Source organism: Podarcis gaigeae (assembly GCF_964106915.1).
Source record: "Podarcis gaigeae genome assembly, chromosome: 2".
Lineage (NCBI taxonomy): Eukaryota > Metazoa > Chordata > Lepidosauria > Squamata > Lacertidae > Podarcis > Podarcis gaigeae.
This window is the reverse complement of record NC_139679.1, coordinates 7,763,041-7,784,307: the sequence shown is the minus strand read 5'-3', so window position 1 is coordinate 7,784,307 and position 21,267 is coordinate 7,763,041. Positions and strand designations below refer to the sequence as shown.

The 21,267-nt window shown below is 46.9% G+C and overlaps 1 protein-coding gene and 1 long non-coding RNA gene across 3 annotated transcripts in view; one reads left to right on the top strand and one right to left on the bottom strand.

Moving 5' to 3' along the window:
* Window positions 1–468: 468 nt before the first annotated feature.
* The window catches only part of GALNT6 (polypeptide N-acetylgalactosaminyltransferase 6), a 62,242-nt gene continuing 41,443 nt past the window's right edge, over window positions 469–21,267 (bottom strand). For both annotated transcript variants that reach the window (XM_083729418.1, XM_083729417.1), the window contains exons 4-11: window positions 19,786–19,935; window positions 18,302–18,536; window positions 13,339–13,456; window positions 9,761–9,961; window positions 7,551–7,682; window positions 5,528–5,629; window positions 4,432–4,584; window positions 469–2,469 (exon numbers count right to left, since the gene is read on the bottom strand). In XM_083729418.1, coding sequence (XP_083585544.1) covers window positions 2,356–2,469; window positions 4,432–4,584; window positions 5,528–5,629; window positions 7,551–7,682; window positions 9,761–9,961; window positions 13,339–13,456; window positions 18,302–18,536; window positions 19,786–19,935 — 1,205 coding nt within the window. In that variant the 3' untranslated portion in view covers window positions 469–2,355. The remainder of the gene's footprint in view (window positions 2,470–4,431; window positions 4,585–5,527; window positions 5,630–7,550; window positions 7,683–9,760; window positions 9,962–13,338; window positions 13,457–18,301; window positions 18,537–19,785; window positions 19,936–21,267) is intronic.
* On the top strand, window positions 13,425–14,681 carry LOC310840263. Its single transcript, XR_014561884.1, has 2 exons — window positions 13,425–13,474; window positions 13,973–14,681. It is a non-coding gene; the product is annotated as an uncharacterized lncRNA (long non-coding RNA).

Sequence of the window (21,267 nt, the reverse complement as noted above, 5' to 3'; positions counted from 1 at the left end):
GGATGTATGGAGATACGTCCCACACATATATTGTTCTGTGCCCTTTTGCTGATAAATGTTGTGGTCACTGACAACCGCATGAAAATTAATGGTTCTGGAGATAAAAGGGCAGGAAAATGGTTGCCAATTTGGAATCTCTCCACAGACCCCAATGGCTTATGTATAAATATCCTCCAATGTTTGACTCAAGATACGAAATACTCAGAAGGAATTAAAAAGTTCGTTGTGTGGCAGTAAGGGAGCAACACCTATTTATACAGAATACACTTAAAACATGAGGACTGATCAAAGGGAAGACTTGAAGCTAATATTTTTCTCAAAAGCAGCTTCCAACATTAGCCTGCTATTTCTCTCTCTCTCTCTCTCTCTCTCTCTCTCTCTCTCTCTCTCTCTCACACACACACACACACACACACACACACACACACTGTTCAAGAGCAATTTGAAAGTAAGCAAAGTCAGACAAGGTTCTCTTGTAAAATAGAATTTTAAGTTTTATTATTTCCAGTTGGAAATTTACCCAAGGCAGGTCTTTGCCTTTCAGCTAAAGCCTTCCTGGAAATGAACACAATGGGAAAACCAATGTCACCTTCTGCATTCAAAATCTAGGGAAACAGTCAGCACCTTTGGTCTTTCTTCAAAAAACCCCATAAACAAACGGCTTTTAAAGTGTAGTGTGCTCAAAAACACCCAATTCTTAGGATGTTCTGGAGGTACATTTTCCTTCAAATTCACCTCTACACTTTGCATTCAATGGACAGTGCAATAGCTATTCAAGCTATGGGTAAGAAGAGGCTCATTGTCAAGTCACGACGAAGCTTTGTGGCTGAACAGCATCTTGGGCTTGCATTTGGAAAAAAATTAAAATCCCCACCTCCAGTGACATCCCCAAAACAAATAAGCTATTTTTCTTAACAGCATACAAAACAAATGAGGAAAACAGAGATTTGCTCCATCAGGCAACTGCAACTAGCAGTATATCATGTACTAATTTACTTCAGCAGGTGTTTTTGTAAAGACAGGCAGGCACACACTCATCCCCTGTTGGGTAGTCTCTACAATCCCATCCACGAAGGTGATTCTGCAGGCTTCAGCAGCATCCGTTCCCTCAAAGCAAGCAGCTTCTCCAGCTGGTCTTAAAAAATATAGGCAGATTAGCAGCTTTCCTTGCTCTAAGGCATCACAGTGTACAATCAAGGTAATGAGAGGATCCAGATGGAAAAGCAAGTAGTACTTTCTCCTTGTGCAGGAAGTTGTCAAACCGTGCAGACTACACAAACAGGTGTGTGTGTGTGGGGGGTCAAGTTCATGTCAAAGGCCTCTGGAGGTCTGGATTGCAGCGATCAGAAAGGCACACCAGGTCCCTGACATTGGGAGTCGTAAGGAAGGGCCTAGCAAAAATGCTACCCTTCCTTTGTTTGAGGTCCAGGGAGTACCTCTCCCCTCGCAAGTCCCCTTTTCTTTGGTAAAGGGATAAAGCTGCCTTGAGTATGCTTTAAAAAAGAGAGAAAGGGACTTATTTGCAGCACGATGGTGAGAGGCCTGACGAAGTAAGGCACTGGCAACGGGCTGCGCAAAGAGGTGAAAATTTCAGCCACAAAACAATACCACACTCCAGTGTTACACTATTGGAAAATGCAGTCCTAACCTACTGAAACTTGGGGGGAGGGGACAACAGTTTCTGCACTGCCCACCGGCATCTGTGTGCAAGATCTTTTTTTTTGGGGGGGAAACACAGCTGAGAAACTCTTAGAAATGTCCCCCCCAAGTCTTTACAATGCAGTTTCTCATTCCACAGTCTCCGTGTGGTCAGAAGATGCTTCTCCTATGTAACAGAGTTTAAAGTCATTCTTATCTTTGGCATCAGTTATTTTCTAAACTATCCCACAGGTAAACTATTTCTTAGGACAGGCTCGGCACCTCCGCAAGCTGCTACTTCCTACGCTGCTCACAGCATACAAAAGTTAAGAGGAAAAAAATATTTTACATCCTATCAACGTCCCTCCCCCTTTAAATCTACTGCAAAATAAAACCACTGTTGTTGTCCGTCTCACAATATGGAGCTTTGATTAACAATACTTATGGTACTCTAAAGGGCAAACTCACCAGCTTGGAATTTTACTTAATTAAAAAGAACTAAAGATACACCAATGGTTCGCTGTGTCCTCTTTGACCATCCCATCCCACAAAGGCACAAAAGTGTTTTGTAAGTCAAGTGTGATTACGCAGCATATTTGACTGGGTTCCCTTCTTTCTCTGAACTTGTCCTCTGTCTTCTTGGTAGTGGAGTTAAGAGAAGAGAAACTTTCACAAGAGGACCTTGGCAACAGACTTTGTGGCCCTTGCCAGGATTGCTTAGCTGAAGTACCAAAGCTGATGAGGATCTGCAGAGTTGCAGGAAGCCATGGAAGGATGCTCTCCCCTTGCAGACAGACATTTGTTAGATGCCACATTTTTAAGGAGGTGATCCTAAAAAAAGAAGATGATGAAGAGCATTGCCTTAAAGTCCATCCAAGCCCAGTATTCTATCCCTCAGAGATGTAGGAGAGATTCCTATGAGCAATTAGAAAAGGAGAACACAAAGCTGATAGATTTTCCCTGTATCCTCATAGAGTGTGATATATGGATATTATACCTCTGTACCTATAACTCAAGGATGCGGGTGGTGCTGTGGGTTAAACCACAGAGCCTAGGCTTGCCGATCAGGTCGGCGGTTCGAATCCCAGCGACGGGGTGAGCTCCCGTTGCTCGGTCCCTGCTCCTGCCAACCTAGCAATTCGAAGGCACATCAAAGTGCAAGTAGATAAATAGGTACCACTCCAGCAGGAAGGTAAACGGCTTTTCCGTGCACTGCTCTGCTTCGCCAGAAGCGGCTTAGTCATGCTGGCCACATGACCCGGAAGCTGTACGCCGGCTCCCTTGGCCAATAAAGCGAGATGAGCGCCACAACCCCAGAGTCGTCCACAACTGGACCTCATGGTTAGGGGTCCCTTTACCTTTTTACCTATAGCTCACAAGGCTTCCAAGGAAGTCCAGCACTCTAGGAATATGCAATTCTTTGGGGCAACACCAAATGCCCCTCTTGAAATTTGCCTGGTATTTGCTGGGGACAAAGTTCATTGGTTTTGGGGGTGGTGGAGGGGAAATATTTGCAGTGTTTCTGAAGTAAGGGAGGTTCACTTACCATAGGAAAAGCATCCTCTCCCCTCCTGACTGAAGGTGGGGAAAATATCCGCTACTCAAGTCAGGTTTTTGTTGTTGTTGTTTATGGCAAATGGCCATTGACAAGGAAAATGTTAACTCTTGTTGCTGCTACCATGGATAGAAGCAGCCAGGGGACAAGGCAGGAGTTCTTCTGGGTGGTCAGAGAGTGGCTACAGCTTCCTGCACACTCCTGAAGAGCAGAATATCCCAAAAACATGGTCGTGGGGAAGAATTGTGGCTCATTTGACATTTCCCCCAATTCTGGAAGTTTATTTTCTCCTAATCCCTAGCACCGTGGTCAGCATAACTCGCCGCTGCCAAAATACTGTGAATATGGCCACCCCAAAAACAAAATTACCCTGTTGGGGTCCTGTAGACTCACTAGCCCCCTCCAAGAAACAAAAGCCAGAAACATTTTAATTCCAGTGTTTTTCATCACAGCCCTATTGTTTAAAGATAGATTAAAACCCTGTCTTTGGCATCAACCATTTTCAGACAGGTTATTAAGCATCCGTGCTTATTTAGCTAAGCTCATTTGGCTCTTGTGGGCTCCCTGGGGAGGAAGGGCAGGATATAAATGGAATAAATTAATAAAAACTAGTTAGTCATTGAGAGACTTGCCCCTCCATGAATTTTTAGAATGACTTTTTTGGGGGGAGACCATCACCACACCAGGTGCTAGAGCAGGCATAGGCAAACTCAGCCCTCCAGATGTTCTGGGACTCCCATCATCCCTAGCTAACCGGACCAGTGGTCAGGGATGATGGGAATTGTAGTCCCAAAACATCTGGAGGGCCGAGTATGCCTATGCCTGTGCTAGAGAAACATGGAACAACCCAGCAAACAAATAGTGTTGTGAAAATGGTGTTCTCTCTCTTCCCCGCTTCCCCTTCAAAGTAGTGGGGGCGAATGGCTCCCACAATGCCAAGAGGGATCGTCAGATCCTCCTTTGTGGTGGCTGCTGCAACTTCTCATTACAGCACACCCCAAGCCCACACTCAGTGGCTGCTCTCAGAAGGAACTCCTTGCTCTCCAGAAAAAAATGGCAGAATAGAACTGCCCATTATATGCTTTGGCCAGGCCAGGCCAGACTGTAGCCATAGCAGCAAGGGATGTCTGCCTGGCAAGCAGCGGACAACTGATGGGAGGCAAAAATGGGGGTTCCGAGAGCAAGAGAAAAGCATTCCGCTCTGAAATCTACCTATATCTATAACTTAAAGCACTCACATTTGTCAGTTCCCATTCTTCATTTTCCGGCACCCGGGAGTGCTTCCCTGTATAGTGACAGTCTCCCAGTTCCACGGGTCCCATCTTGGAACGGAGGCAGAGCTGCTTGCCGATGTTGTGCCGCAGGTCTCGCTGGGATGTGTATTCAAAGTACTGAGAACGACACACAAAAGAACAGCCACCGGGGAGTTGCTAAGAGGCCTTCCTCATCAGAAAACAACTGAGAGGAGTCAGGCTTTTTGCTTTGTTCTGGGGTAGAGTAGTTTATTTTTACACTTCAAGAAAACATGGATGCAAAACAAAGGGGTAGGCAATCCTTTACCAGTTTTGCAAAACTGTTCTCAACTGTTTTGGGGAACAAGTCTATACAGTTGTACCTTGGTTGTCGAACTTAATCCGTTCCGGGAGTCCGTTTGACTTCCAGAACTGTTCGAAAACCAAGGCACGGCTTCCGATTGGCTGCAGGAACTTCCTGAACTCAATCAAAAGCCATGGGAGCGAATTGGAAATTTGGCTTCCGAAAAACGTTTGCAAACCGGCACAACTGCTTCTGGGTTTGCAATGTTCAGAAACTGATTTGTTCAGCTACTAAGCCATTTGAGATCCAAGGTATGACTGTAGAAGGTGTATTTTGATTAATGCAGTGTTCTTTTTTTCCTGTTTTAAAATGGAAACCTAGGGGGGAAATGTGGGTATGCTCTTATACTAGGAAAGTTGCAAGTAGTTCAGTGCAGAATAATCTCTACAGAAGCACTTGTTTGCCTGAAATCAGGGCAGCGCAAAACTTCCAGACTGCAGCGCCTGAAATCATAGCCCTGTGGTGTGTGCTCAGACATGAGAAGAGACATGGAGTGGGGTCCAATGAAGCAGTTCCATTCGCACAGGGACTTTTGGCTGTGCAGCGGAACATCTTTCCCTGTGCACCCCCTAAATCTGTTCTGGGGTTTTCTCCAATCCTCTAGAAGGGTGTGGGAAAGGGCATGAGAAGAGAGGAGAAGGAGGGTAAGTTTCATTGCACAAACAGAAACCCTTGCACGAATGGGAGTGTTTTGCTGGATTCCACCTTAAGACCGGACTTTTCTCATGAATTCCATACCTGATTGCCTCCCATCCCATGGCAGGGGTACATGATGAGCGGCTTCCCTCCATGATTGTTCTCTCCAACATCCAGGCAGCGTTTGGCACCCTCATTTCTAATCTGAAAACAATCCAACACTGTCAGGGGTCCATCTACAGCCAGAAGCAGTACCTAGGTGTGAATTTGCCTAAATACTCAGAGACACAGCCCTGTTGAATCTGCACTCTTTCTGTAAGCAGTGTGCAGTCCTGAATTCCCCCCTTCAGCCCAACTAACCTCCCACCTCTCTCAAAGCACCTCCCGACCTGGCCACAGTGATCCATGCGACCGTCATCTCCAGTCTTGACTACTGTAATTCGCTCTACGCGGGGCCAATTTGATTCCTTCCTTCCCTCTCTTTCTTTTTTCCTTTCCTTCTCCTCCTGCGACGAGGCTACATTTTAATATTTTAATGTTTCAATATTTTAATGTTGTATTTTAATTTTGTTTTTAAGTTGTATTCATTCAACTTGTTTTTATTAGATTGGTTCCTTAGTAGAACTGACGGAGATTGGTTCCTTAGCAGAACTGACGGAGGGAGGGAGGGAGAGAAGCAGGGGCTTAGGAAGGGAGGTGGTGGGGGTGGACCGCCCCGGGTGCCCTCACTGAGGGGGGTGACATTCGGCACACCACCTGCCCGTTACTCCCAAGCTTACCCTAAGCCATCGAGGTAAGAGGGGGAGCTGTGCTGCTTTGCCGGCGCTGTTCCGCCCTTCCCCCTTCATTTTGACAGCTTGGGGGAGGCTTGGGAGTTGCGGGCAGGTGGCGCACCGAATGTTCGCCATGGGCGGCTCGCTCCATCCCCAGCTGCAGGGACCCTGAGCGGCTATTCCATGCCTGGGAGGACACACTCTGCACCACACACCCCTTGGGAGCGTGCCCGCTCCGGGCAGCGCAGGCATATGCTCCGCTCCTGGAGGGAAGGAAGGAATCAAGAGTTCATAAGCTGAGAAGTAAAGGTAAAGGGACCCCTGACCATTAGGTCCAGTCGTGACCGACTCTGGGTTTGCGGCGCTCATCTCGCTTTATTGGCCGAGGGAGCCGGCGTACAGCTTCCAGTCATGTGGCCACCATGACTAAGCCGCTTCTGGCGAACCAGAGCAGCACAAAGAAACGCCGTTTACCTTCCCGCCAGAGCGGTACCTATTTATCTACTTGCACTTGGATTTGCTTTCGAACTTCTAGGTGGGCAGGAGCAGGGACCGGGCTCACCCCGTCGTGGGGATTTGAACCGCCGAGCTTCTGATCGGCAAGTCCTAGGCTCTGTGGTTTAACCCACAGTGCCACCTGCGTCCCTTAAGCTGAGAAGTACAGATTGACAAAGCAAAAATTAAAGCTTTTGAAGGCTGGTTAATGAAGGGTTTGCTTTATGTAGCAAAGCCAAAGGGCAGGTAATAAAAGACTCATCCAGATCGCCTTTTCTACTGCATAAGTCCCTTTTTTAAACCTCTGTGTCCAAGAGGTCCCCCCTCCTGCCTTGGCGCTTTCCCCCCAAAACCTGCTGAATCGGAGCAAATGGCAGTCTGGGGAAAACCTGAAGTGCCCTTTGTTGTGCTTCAGCTTTAAAGCATGGCGTTATGCCTGCAAAGCACAGGACAAAAGATATGAGTCGAAGTGTGAAGACATGCACCATTTTCACTTGCTGGAGAATCAAACGTATTCCCGGAGTTTCTCTCTCAGTCACATTGGAGTGGGATGGAAGATTGGAAATACATAAGCAATTTTAAATGTTTATACATGTAGATTTTACAGGCCTACCATCGGGATTTGGAACATACATATGTGCACAATCTGAATCTGGACCAGATACTGGCATTCTGAGCCATGTCCTCACTGCAGAATATATTATGAACCAAGGAAGGGCCAAGTGGAAAATTTGGGGTGTTTCTTCCTGAGGCATCTGGCGGAACGCGGTTGGATGTAGAAGGCAAGGCTAGATGCTCCTTTGCTGTGACCCAGAAAGAACTCTCTCATGCAATGAACACCCCAAACCCGCACTTACAGCTCCGTAAAATGCCGGCGTAAGGTCTGGGATGAAGATCTCGGGATAAATGGTTTGTAGGTACCAGGTGAAGTTCTTACAATGTAACCGCTCCTTCAGCTCAAGCCTCTCAGCGAGGTCTCCATATGTTTTCTGAAAATGCACAGCATGGTTTGTTTGTTTTTAAAGTATCACTTCATAAAAAGGAGACACTATCACTGCCCACCCTCCTTCCTGTATAAAGGTAAAGGTACCCCTGCCCGTACGGGCCAGTCTTGACAGACTCTGGGGTTGTGCGCCCATCTCACTCAAGAGGCCTGGGGCCAGCGCTGTCCAGAGACACTTCCGGGTCACGTGGCCAGCGTGACATCACTGCTCTGGCGAGCCAGAGCTGCACACGGAAACGCCGTTTACCTTCCCGCTGGTAAGCGGTCCCTATTTATCTACTTGCACCCGGAGGTGCTTTCGAACTGCTAGGTTGGCAGGCGCTGGGACCAAGCAGCGGGAGTGCACCCCGCCGCAGGGATTCGAACCGCCGACCTTTCGATCAGCAAGTCCTAGGCGCTGAGGCTTTAACCCACAGCGCCACCTGCGTCCCTTCCTGTATAGAGCCCACCAAATCTCTAAATGAATTATGAAAACAAACAATTCCTTACTTTATTTTTTTATTTGCTTAAGACAGCAGTCAGCAAACTTTTTCAGCAGGGGGCCGGTCCACTGTCCTTCGGACCTTGTGGGGGGCTGGACTATATTTTTTTTGGGGGGGAAATGAACGAATTCCTATGTCCCACAAATAACCCAGAGATGCATTTTAAATACATAAAAGGACACATTCTCCTCATGTAAAAACACGCTGATTCCTGGACCGTCCGTGGGACGGATTAGAAGGCGATTGGGCCACATCCGGCCCCTGGGCCTTAGCTTGCCTACCCATGGCTTAAGATGCGAGAAGGGCTGTCTTAAGCATATGCGGCGCTGGGGTGGAAAGATCCGCCCAGCGCCCCCCCCCCAGTTGCCCAGTCCCAGGCATGCAGGAGGACGGAGCTGGCTGACCGCTTCGTCTCCTCACTGGTTCGGTCTCCTCCGAACTCGCAGCGCAAAGCTGGCCGCAGGAGAAGAGCCCACCGCGGAGCTCTGACCGATGGGCAGGCTCTTCCCTGGACTCAACTCTCGGCCTGGTGCCCAAGAGCCCAGCGCCTGGGTGCCCCGCACCCCTAACACCTATGGGTAAGATGGCCCAGGATGTGAGCTTAAATCCAAGGTAGGCCTCAGCCCTGGGAGCTGCATCCAGGCTTAGTCTGCAAAGGCTTAGAAGGGCTCCACGCTACTCTCCTTTCTAGACTTCTGGAGGTTCTTGAGGGTAAGTTGCCTCCAACTGCCACGACCTGGCAAGGCCCCAGCAGATCTCTGCCTGCTCCCCAGCCTATGGCTGGGCACTCCAGAGGTGAGAGAGGAGGGGCAACTCTCAGTCACCCAACCGCTGAAACAGTGGAACGGTCTTCCTTGAGAGGTTGGACTCTCCTTCCTTGGAGGTTTTTTAAGCAAAGGTTGGATGGCCATCTGTCATGGATGCTTTAGCTGAGGTTCCTGTATTGTAGGGGGTTGGACTAGATGACCCTTGGGGTCCCTTCCACCTCTACAATTCTATGCTTCTATGAAATGCCCATACAGACATACCCTGGGATTACGGACGTTTTAGGTTGCACGATTTCGGGTTGCGCACCACGCCGAACCTGGAAGTACCGGAACGGGTTACTTCCAGGTTTCAGCACTTGCACATGCGCAGAAGCGCTAAATCGTGCTTTGCGCATGTGCAGAAGTGCTGAATCGCAACCCGCGTGTGCGCAGATGCGGCGCTGCGGGTTTCGAATGTGCTTCCTGCACGGATCACGTTTGCAACCTGAGTGTCCACTGTACAGGGCTTTTTCTTGCCTTGGTGAGGCTCCCTGCAACTATGTTTGAGAACCCTCTTCACTACAGCTGAATCAGCTCTACATACAGAAATGAGAAGACACGATGCAACAACTCTGAATCAGAGCTCCCCAAACTGTTGTCCTCAAGATGTTTGGACTCCAGCTCCCATCAACCCTGATCATAGACTCTGCTAGCTGGGGCTGATGGAACTTGCAGTCCAAAAACCGAGGAAGGCTGCTCTAAATACATGCTTGAAAACAAGGAACGGGCACTCCTGATCCTTCAGAGCGAGCTTTAGGGGAAGTTGGCTTACATACCTCTCTAGCCATCTGAGAGGCCTGCTGGTTCCTTCTGTAGAAGATTTCTTTGTAGTCGTCCATCCAGACTTCCGCCAGACGCACCTGGTTCCTGGAGATGACTTGAGTTCCTTTGGGGAAGGTGTGGGGACTCTTGGAACGGAACACGTGGCCAACCACAGAGCAGGGGATGATCTCCAGCTGGCCCCCACACTGCCAAACCTGCAGAAAAGATATGCCCCCCATCCCAACAGAAACCCTTAATTTGAGCCTGCCTGGGCCAAGGTGTGAAATGTGTGGCTATCTTTTATGCCTCTCTCTTCTTTAAGGCAGAGAATCAGCATCACAATTATTAGGAAGCTGCCTTATATGGCACTGGTCCATCTACTTTAGTATTGTCTACACTGAAATAGCAGCTTTGGAACGGTGGCATGGAGAAAATGTTTGACACTGCCTCTCTCGCTCTGCACCATGCTTGAAAGTCCAGGCACCAAAGCTGCTTTTGTTTAGAACAGTAATGGGGAACCAGTAACCTTCTGGGCACTGGTCAACTCCCGCTAGTCATCAAATCATTGAATTGTGGAGTTGGAAGAGACCTCGGGGTCATCTAGTCCAACCCCTGCATTGAAGGAATCCCAACATGACAGATGGCTATCCAACCTCTGCTTAAAATCCTCTAAAGAAGGTGAGTCCACCAACTCTTGAGTGAGTCCCAAATGGTCAGGAGTGAGGGGAATCAGAGTTAAATATCTGGAGGTCCACAGGTTCCTCACCACAACTTTAAAAAGCAAACTATCATATGTTCTATCGTATGTGGTGGACTTGTAAAAGGGTAAAAGAGTATTGGGAAATAATTTGTAATGAATTGAAAAAAATGTTTAAAAGTACTCCCCCCCCCAAAAAAACACACACAACAGAAATCCTTTTTGTTGGGGATAATTCAGATGGAAATTCCCAGGTGTCAAAAAAGACTATTTATGTGTGCCACTACTGTGGCCCATGTTTTGTTGGCCCTAAATTGGAAAACGAGTGAGGTTCCAACTAAAGAAGAATGGCAACTTAAACTGATGGAATACACGCAGCTGGCAGACTTAACTTACAGAATAAGAGCACAAGAAGAATATACATTTAAAGAAGATTGGAAAATGTTTACTGAATATATGAGTGAAAGTTGTGTACATTTGAAAATGCCGGCAGCATTAAGATATATTCAACAGTGTAAATAAGTTTTGATGGATGTAATAATGGGATACTGAATGGTTTAGTTTATGTAAAATATGCAGGGATCTATGGCATGCAAACTGAACAATGGAAGGAGAAGAAGGGAAGTCACTGATATTTTAAGGTTGTTCAAATGAATACTCTAAAATGCAAAATAGAAAAACGTAATAAAAATTATTTTAAAAAAAACAAATTAGCAAACTGAAACACAAATTACGCGTTTCACACGTCATCTACCCTCGTGTCACGACCATGAATGATGCGATTCAGGTACAGAAAGGTCCTGTAAGCAAGATTCAGAGAGCTCCAACAGCACCAGAGTCTGAGGAGCAGAAATCCTGAGATCATCCTCTTCCCCACCAGCTCCTTCAAAGGAGCCCAGGCCCCACACCCAGAACTGATGACCCCAATGTTACCAGTGAGGAGCTAAAGGGCCTCTTAACCAACCCAAGGATTCCTTATACCCCAAAGCACGCATTCCGCTCTGGTACGGATGAAACTAGGCCTTATCTTGGAACCTACTTAGAGGTAATCTGGACTTTGCTACTTTGAGATTTGTCTAGCTAGAAACCAGGGGTGGATGAACATCACTAGGGCGATACAAGCAGCTGCAACCATGCTTAATGTCTCTGCAACAGAACATGTGGCAGCTACTTGCTCCCTTCTGCTACTTGGCTGTGGGCACATTATAGATCTGAGTATACCACTGAAGGCACGACCGGGCATTTTTGTGGATGTGCATTGGCAGTCCTGGATAGGAGATCCCTGGCTCTCTAAGAAACTTCTATACCCACTTCTGATTTTCCTTGCAGCCACAGGGTGGCACTCCAAACAGCTTTTAGCCTTCGAAAGCTGCTTTTCAGACAGAGCCCTTTTGAAAATTAACCTTTATGCTCGTAAAACCACCATAAAGAGCACCCACGTGATCCACTAAAGCTTTTCATTGCAATAATGAAAGAAAACACACTTCTCCTCCTTTAAAAGTATTTCAGTTATTTCCTTTACTTTATATACCCATATCTAATCTGTAAATTTATCCCAGATTTTCTTACATTTTCCTAGTAATTCTAAGGTAGCATAACTCTTTCAATAATGTGTAGTTGTCGCACTTGCTGTGAGCAATTTCAGAACCACATTGCTGCTTGAACATATCCTTTATCAATAGAAATTGAAGGTACCGTATTTTTCGTCCCATAGGACGCTCCGTCCCATAGGACGCACCTAGTTTTTTTGGGGGGAAATAAAGGAAATTTTTCCCCCTTTATTTCCCCCCCAAAAGCAGGTCGGGGAAACCGAACCAGGTCGAGGAACGGCGCTGCGCCTCCCTGAGCTTGTGGGGCTGGCCGATGTCTGCCTCAGGCGCAGGCTGCTATCCGCAGCGTGGGGAGCCCTGCGGGGAACTCCCACAGGGCTGCCCAGGCTGCGGATGTGCTCCCGAAGCGCCGGGCGCTCTGCTTTCAGGGCGCCCGACGCTCCGGGAAGCAGGCTGCTATCCGCAGCCTAGACATCCCTGCCGGACCTCCTGCAGGGCTGCCCAGGCTGCGGATGTCTTCCTGAAGCCTGGAGAGCGAGAGGGGTCGGTGCGCACCGACCCCTCTCGCTCTCCAAGCTTCAGTGAAAGCCTGCATTCGCCCCATAGGACGCACCCAGATTTCCCCTTCATTTTTGGAGGCGAAAAAGTGCGTCTTATGGGGCGGAAAATACGGTATATACATGGAACTGCTATTTATGCAGGATGCATGTTTTATCACAACAGGAACAACCCTCTCTTCCCCACCCCTTTTTCTCCAAGGAGGAAGAGTTTGGAAGATTTTGCTTCCAGTTTTGGTTAACTACACCTTCCCTGTGCCATCCAAGTCCGACAAATGACGATTAATCTTAACTATGGTTTATTTGAAACAAGCCAACTTTGAAACTGTGGTTTATGAAGCTGGATTATTTCAACAAATCACAGATATCATCAATCACAGGTTTAGGGTTTGGGTGCAATGTTAAATTATGGTTAATTGAAACCTGAAAAAAGACATCTCGGGGGAGGGAAGTGAGCCCAGGGGGAGGCTAGGCTTGCTCACGTCACAATCCTTTAGTTTTGATTCCCCCCCCCTTTAAAGCAGCAAAACAAACCAACCCTAATAGCAATACATTACAAAGCAAATGATGGAATGTTGTTTCTCATCCTCTCCCCGGGATTGCCTTGTTGGAGAGCTGGTGATTGATTGATTGATTGGTTGGTTGGTTGGTTGGTTGGTTAGTTGGTTGGTTGGTTGATTGATTGATGAATGAATGCTTCCCTGTGCTGCAAATTTGGTATAGTTGGAAAATACGCCGGGCCAGCCATAGCTGTACTGCAATTAGGATATTGTACCTTTCCTTCTTACCCGAAAGGACATCTCCACGTTTTCCCCACCCCAGATTTCCATCTGATCATCGTAAGAGCCGATGTGCTCAAAATAGGACTTGGAAATGGCAAAGAGTCCGCCGGCAAATGTGGGAGTTCTGCAAAAAGGGAGAATTGTGAGTATGTTATTCAAATTCCAGCAAGAGAGATACTTAGTGAAAGGGAAACTGTAGCATCAATCAGTGCTCAGGTTCCTCTCTGAAATTCCTAGTTTGATCTTTAGGGTGTATAGACCTACGACTTGTTCCTTACACCGTCTGGGAGCTGCATGCATCAATTTCAGTCAAGCAGGTTCTGCCCACCCCAGAATACCATCATTACAGGAGATCAGATCTGTGGCGAGGAGCCAAGGCTTTTCTTGCAATATCCCTGAGGCTCTGAGAGAAGATTCAGGCAATTCTGCAAGGGGCATTCATTTAGGCTAGCTTTAGGAGGAGTGACCTATCGGTCCTTCTTTTTGCTGTTCTGTTGAATTAGGTTTTTTTAAAAAGAAAGTTATGCATATGGATTTTGTATGTGTTTGAGAGGTGCATTTGTTTATGATTGCTTATATCAAGTTCCCAGTAGTCTGCCGTCCCAAAATCTAACTACTTCCACAACTGATGCTCTTACAGACCACTGATCTGATCCTTGGAACTGTATTTCGAAAGTATTAAAACCAGTTTCTAAGCTATGCAACAGGAAGAATAAACGTGTATTAAATAAAACAGAACAAGAAGAACGTGCGAGAACAAGGGTCAATAGGACTAAGAGAACATCAAAGGCCTAGATGTTGACACCATTGCCCACCCATTGCTTCCATCACAGCTGCTGCTGCTGCAAATCTCAAGGAAGTGCAATCTATCTAGATGCCCAAAATGTTCTTCAGGAATTACTGGGTACAAAATCATGGCTGGAGAGCATGCAAAGTGTGTAGGGTTATTTTCCAACATGGTCCTTGAAGAATCATTTAAAAAACCCTGCACTTTTCGTGCAACTTTTCCAGTCACCACTACCTTCCAAACTTTTAAAAACCAATATATTTTTGTTGTATGCTATTTTGTCGTATGCTATTTTGCTTGGAGTCCTGCTGTCAAATAGATGTGAGGAGTGGACAAGTTGATTGAATATTGTAGGAATCAGTATAAACAAATACATAGCTTAGTAGGTCTCGAGTAAATCTAGAGTTGAAATAGATAGGGTATTTAATAGAGAACAAATTGGGTGATTAAAAAGTTGTGGATTACGCAGAGTAGTGGAAAAGCAAAGGAACCAGGAAAAGTGTGGAAGAGAAATCATATGGTATATGTATATATGCTGAAATATGTATATATGCTGAAACAAGTTTTAAAAAAAATCCTTCCAGTAGCAGCTTAGAGACCAACTGAGTTAGTTATTGGTATGAGCTTTCTTTACTCTATTTGGTACAAAGTTGTAAGTGGGACAGGGGAAGGGGGGAGGGGAGGGGGTTAAATATGCTCTCTGTTCCCATTTTTGAAAATGCAAATAATTAAAAAATAAAATTTGAGGATTTAAATGTTTTAAACAGTAGAAGCTGACCGGTGTGCCACACATATGCGCACCCACACCCACACCCACACATCCACCCTAGAAATTCCAAACACTTCATTCAAACTGAAACTATGAACAGCATAACTTTCATATGCTTATTTTGCTTCCAAAAGTGCCTAGAGCCCAAGACATGGCGTTGTATCCAATTTCAGCCATGCTCAGAGCAGACCCACTGCAATTAATGGACATGGCTGGCTTAGGTCCCTTCATTTCAATAAGTCTACTCTTGAGAAATGGACGCGGGTGGCGATGTGGGTTAAACCACAGATCCTAGGACTTGCTGATCAGAAGGTCGGCGGTTCAAATCCCCGTGACGGGGTGAACTCCCGTTGCTCGGTCCCAGCTCCTACCAACCTAGCAGTTCGAAAGCACGTCAAAGTGCAAGTAGATAAATAGGTACCACTCCAGCGGGAAGGTAAACGGCGTTTCCATGCACTGCTCTGGTTCGCCAGAAGCGGCTTAGTCATGCTGGCCACATGACCTGGAAGCTGTTCGCCGGCTCCCTCGGCCAATAAAGCGAGATGGGCGCCGCAACCCCAGAGTCGGTCACGACTGGACCTTATGTTCATGGGTCCCTTTACCTTTTTAGTCTTGAGAAAACCAGCAGCAACCAAGCCCAGATGTGTTAAAGGAGAGGGAGAGCTAAGGAGGAGGACGTGAGGCAGGCCTTGGCTGATCACATCAGAAGCAGCAGGAACAGCCCCAGTGCTTAGGATGGTGCTCAGTCACTAGGAACTTTGAGGCAGAGCCTTTTGGAAGCAAACAAGCCCTTCATTCAGCCTCAGGTATCATTACGATAAATGCATATTGCCAAGCCAAATTTGAGAGCACTTGGGGACGAAGCTTTTCAGTCTGCCCTGCTCCTTTCGCAAGAGGCATTTCTTTCTTTCTTTTTAAAAAAGAAAGAAATGGAGATTGCAGTCGAAAACTTGCTTCAACAAGGTCCCCCTCCCCTCCTGAAACACAGCTGTGTTCTTACCAAGGCGAACAGCGCAGATTAAGAGCCGCTGACAAGCCAACCTGCCAGTCCCTCTCCCTCTCAGAATATGCAGCAGCAACAAAAAGGAGTCCCTGAGCCCCTTTCATTGGGGGCAGAACAGCCTCCCGTCTGACCTCTGCACAAAGAAGAGCTGTACTTGAGGCCAAAAGGAACAGGGGTTTTGTCTCGCTGGTGCAATGGCAAGGGCCGGTATTAAATGTCTTCCACTTGATGAATTCAAGGTCATTTCGGGCTTTAAGAGGTTGGGATACTGGTTACCTTAATGACTCTGCAGCTGCCCACTGCCAAAACAGACAAGAGGCTGGCAGGCTTTGAAAAGAGAAAGGAATAAACCTTGGCTCTTTCATGTCACGGCCTTCATTATCCTGGCTTTTGTACCGCCAAAAGGGGGGAAAGGGAGGGGGAGTCCTGGCATTGTATCTCATAAAGAACTTCCGAGTATACCAAGTGGTTCATAATCCTTATATCCCAAGGAAGCGCCAGGAGGTAGATCACATTAATTTATATTTTTCTAACGGGGGTGGTGGTACGTGAAGTGGGGATCTACAACACAAAGTTATATTGTTGGACTCCAGGTCCCAGCAGCTCCAGCTGGCTTGGCCAATAGTCAGGGATGATGGGATATGAAGTCCATGGGTCCTCATCCCAGCATCTCAGGCCTGGCACCCACATGCAAAGTCATCTCTAGATGACTGCAGTATCAAAGGATGACTTGTGTGCATGAATGGGCCCACTGCACAGAAAGAACTGATTTCGTCACTATACCCTCAAACACATTGCTTTTCAGTGGCGTCTGTTCCCTCACTAAACTGCAGGCATCCAAGCCGGACAAAGGTTTCATCATAAAGTGCTTGGAAAAATTAAGAGTGATGTGCAAGCACAGCTGACCCAAATCTCAGGGGTCATTTACACCAAAGGTTGCCTCATCCACTAGAAGAATTACTGGGTACAAACCTGTGTATCTGTGCAAGAGGTTTCCGCCACATTTCCTTCAGCCAGCCTTTCGCTTACACACCCATTTATCATGCTCCGAATTGTTCTCAAAGCCACTCCACCTCTGCATACCAGAATTCCTTTGCTATTTTGTTTGCAAGGTCACTTATAGGTTGGAATACATGAAGGGACAGGAAGGACTGAGAAGCCCCTGATTCTGCCTGTGATTGCTGGTTTTCTTTGGCTCAATTCCACCGCCGATTGCCCTAAACTTTTTTATCCCACGGTAGCTGGCTTCCTGAAAAACCAACTGGGAAAAAGGTAGCTTTTCCAAATCACCATCAAACCATTGTTTGAAAAATAAAAATAAAATAAAATAAAATAAATAAAAATAAAATTAGTTCCGAAGGAAAGAAAAAACACACTTTTGAAGTTTTGAATTCTGACATTCGGTTATTACCTCAAACCTCACAGTGCTACAGTGTTGTATCATTTAGCTGTTATTTTGTAGTTGGGGTTTTGTGGGAGAATAGGTCCAACCAACCCAGTACAACTGATGCACTTCTCAGGCTATGCTCTCCCTATCTCCTACAGGAGAGCCAAGAGGTCAGGTGGAAAGAGAAAGAAAGAAAGAAAGAAAGAAAGAAAGAAAGAAAGAAAGAAAGAGTTAGTTGGTGGGATTATAGCACCAAACAGGAGGTGCCTGGAAAACTCTGTTGCTAGCTCTCACACAACTAAAATGAAGCAAGAAGGATGCTGCTACCTTACTCTACCCATCATCACAAACAGTGCAAAGGGACCGTTTTAGGAGAGGCTTTCCTCTCTCTTTCCACTTCATGACTCTTTTAAGATGACACCTCCTGGGTGGCTGGGGGACGCAGGTGGCGCTGTGGGTTAAACCACAGAGCCTAGGACTTGCCGATCAAAAGGTGGGTGGTTCGAATCCCCGTGACAGGGTGAGCTCCCATTGCTCAGTCCCTGCTCCTGCCAACCTAGCAGTTCGAAAGCACACCAGTGCAAGTAGATAAATAGGTACCACTCCAGTGGGAAGGTAAACGGCATTTCCGTGTGCTGCTCTGGTTAGCCAGAAGCGACTTAGTCATGCTGGCCCCATGACCCGGAAGCTGTACACCAACTCCCTTGGTCAATAAAGCGAGATGAGCTCCGCAACCCCAGAGTCGGTCACAACTGGACCTAATGGTCAGGGGTCCCTTTACCTTTACCTTAAACCACCACAACATCCGTTGCATTCCTGTCTCATTGAGGCATTTGGATAAATTTAAAGAAAGCTTTTAATTGATCCAACAAATGAAGCCAAACAAACATTACTAAATTTTATCAGGTCTAAGCAGTTAGTGTGTGGGTTTTGGTGCAGATTACGCTGTGATCCGCGGAGGTTTACTCAACAGGGAGTGGCATCAAAAGGTCTATCAAGAAGGAGCTTTCATCATGGACCTACTTGATGGGATAAGTCTCATCTTTCCTCCTCTGCTTCTCATGCTGAGGGATGGACTCCCATCCGAAAGTCAAGCTCCAGTCGAAGTTCCCCCGGCTGTGCTGCTTCCCATACTGAATTGGCTTGGAAAACTCAAAAGTGTTCAAGTCAATGGTGGTGATATCTGGACTGACCACAGCGGTGGGTTCCTCAGCAATGCGCGATAAGAGAGGCTCCAACCAGCCATGGAAACATTCACCTAAGAAGAGAGAAGGAGAAATGGGTGGCATCATCTGATGTTGTCTCTATATCATCCCGAGTCATTTCAGCCTTGCAAATCCTTTCAAAATTCCTTTCCCTGGACCTCATCTTCTTGACATTGTAACAGCCACTTCTTCTCTCTTCCACCTACTCCTTGTCCCCCACAGAATTTTTGCTTAATGGTTGCCATCAATTTGATTTTAATTAATTTTTATAATGAAATGTTTTTAGAATGTTGCATTATTTTATTGTTGTTAGCCGCCCTGAGCCTGGCTTCGGCTGGGGAGGGCGGGATATAAATAAAATTTATTATTATTATTATTAGTCCATTGTGAGACCATAACACCATGAGGCCATCCTGCTGTATCTGCGTGGCGGCTTCCTTGAGTTCCTTCAACAAAATTCAGCCCAGTCAGAAAGGCTCTGGAACTACGACAGGCCCCACACTGGGTGCCCCCATTTGTTCCACCATAGTTCTGTTGCTTTGCACTGTGGGGAGGATAAACCTCCTTCCTTTTGGCTTTCACTTTGTAGCCTCCTTCAAAAATACACTGTTCTGCTATTGATGCAATAGCCAGGGCGGGCACAAATGAATTGCATCCCAAAGAAAGGCACACTTTGTGTGAATAGAAAAAAAGAGAGAACAAAACATGCATGCCATTTTCATAACTCACAGCACGGGGCTGTGTCTTATTGTGCCTTCCATGAGCAGAACATTACTAAATCAGGATTCCTCACTCTCATCCCCAATAAAAGAGTACATTCACACATGCATGTAAGTCTCTTGATTTCTCTGCCTTTGGATCAGCCAGTTGATGCCATGTACGTGTGAGTGAGCCCGTTGAGCCTCACATCATCTCCTAACGCAGAGTCCTGCTGAGCCAAGTCTGCCCACACTTTCAGCTGCCAACCACGTTGATGCACCCGTACAGAGAAACCACGTTGTTCTTCTGCACCTTGTGAAGCAGCTCAGGTTGAGAAGCACAGCACCTGAGGCAATGGCCAGACTCATATCTGTGATGTTTGATCTGCCTCAGCTCAATCACGCATGCAGCTCACGATCAGATGCTGCCGTTAGCAGTAGTTTGCAAACTAGCCTCAAAGGTACAGCAATCAAACCACGTGCACAACACTCTGTGTGTGCTGGCTTTGCGAAGCAAGACAGAGTTGCCAGCCTTGGCAATATTTTGCCTCTAGAAGCCCCACATCGAGGACTGAGCTCGCCGACGGAGAGAGTTGCGACTTACAGTGAGCATCTAGGAAAGTGAGCACATCTCCCGTGGCAACGCTGGCCCCCAGCAACCGGGCAGTGATCAATCCCTTCCTTTCCAGCTGCCGGACGACCTTCACTATCTGCAGTTGCTTCACATAGCTGTCCAATTCGTCTTTCAAGTAGTCTGGAACAGAAGGTATCAAGTGTTAGAGGGGCACAGCGCTCAAACGCCTGGCAACTGCGTGGAAAAGGAATGATGCAAAAGGTGAGATTTGTTCCGGGCACAATTTTAAAACCTTTTTGTAAAAAAGCTGCTTAACATATCCTCTTATGCTCCCTTCACAACATATTAAAAACCAATAAGTGGTCATGGATTCGGACTGCAATAAGCAGGGTAAGGAGAAGAGAGGAAGAGGATGGAGACAGGAACGGGGAGGGCAGGAGTGGAGAAACTTCTGCAGTTTGGGGGGGCACATTTCCTTCTGGGCGCAGGGCACCAAGGGCAACAGCATCTGGAGCAATGGATGTCAATTCTAACAGGAGTTTGGATTTTATATCCCGCTTTATCACTACCCGAAGGAGTCTCAAAGCGGCTAACATTCTCCTTTCCCTCCCCCACAAAAAACACTCTGTGAGGTGAGTGGGGCTAAGAGACTTCAGAGAAGTGTGACTGGCCCAAGGTCACCCAGCAGCTGCATGTGGAGGAGCGGGGAAGTGAATCCGGTTCACCAGATTACGAGTCCACCACTCTTAACCACTACACCACACTGGCTCTAAAATAAATAAATTATATTTATACCCTGCCCTCCCTGGCCAAAGCCGGGCTCAGGGTGGCTAACACCAATAAAATCACAGTAAAAGCATAATAGGGGGAAAAGAGAGGGTGGGAAAAACCCAATTTAAAATACAGGTTAAAATGCAATTTAAAATGCAGCCTCATTTTAAAATAGCCGATAAATCAAGACCATAAGGGGAGGGAAACATAAGGGTCAGACTGAGTCCAAACCAAAGGCCAGGTGGAACAGCTCTGTCTTGCAGGCCCTTTGTACAGGGATGTATGGAGTGTTAGGGGAGGGTTTTAAGTCTTGTTTTCAACGTATTTGCGGTTTTTTGTGTTTGTAACTATCCCCAGTGTAAACTTTGAGAGGGTTGTTTAGAAGGCATCCCTTAGAATCCAGGCCTAGTCCTTCTCTGGCCACTTAGCTCACTGCCAGGTGTGGCGCATGGCAGGAAGCGGTTCAAGTCACTGTGGTGAGACGGCCTGCTTTTGCTCTTCTGCCACATCAGGTTCTGAGGCAAACCTGAAAAGCAGCTGCACGGAAGAGACCGCTTGAAACAGCATCCGCAGGAACAGCCAGCGCAGTACCAAGAAAAACAACGGCTGTGAAATGGAGGCAACTGCCATATAAGTGGTAGCTGTGCTAGCATGTTGCAGTAACTCTCTCTCTCTCTCTCTCTCTCTCTCTCTCTCTCTCTCACACACACACACACACACACACTCCTCCCCTCCCTCCAG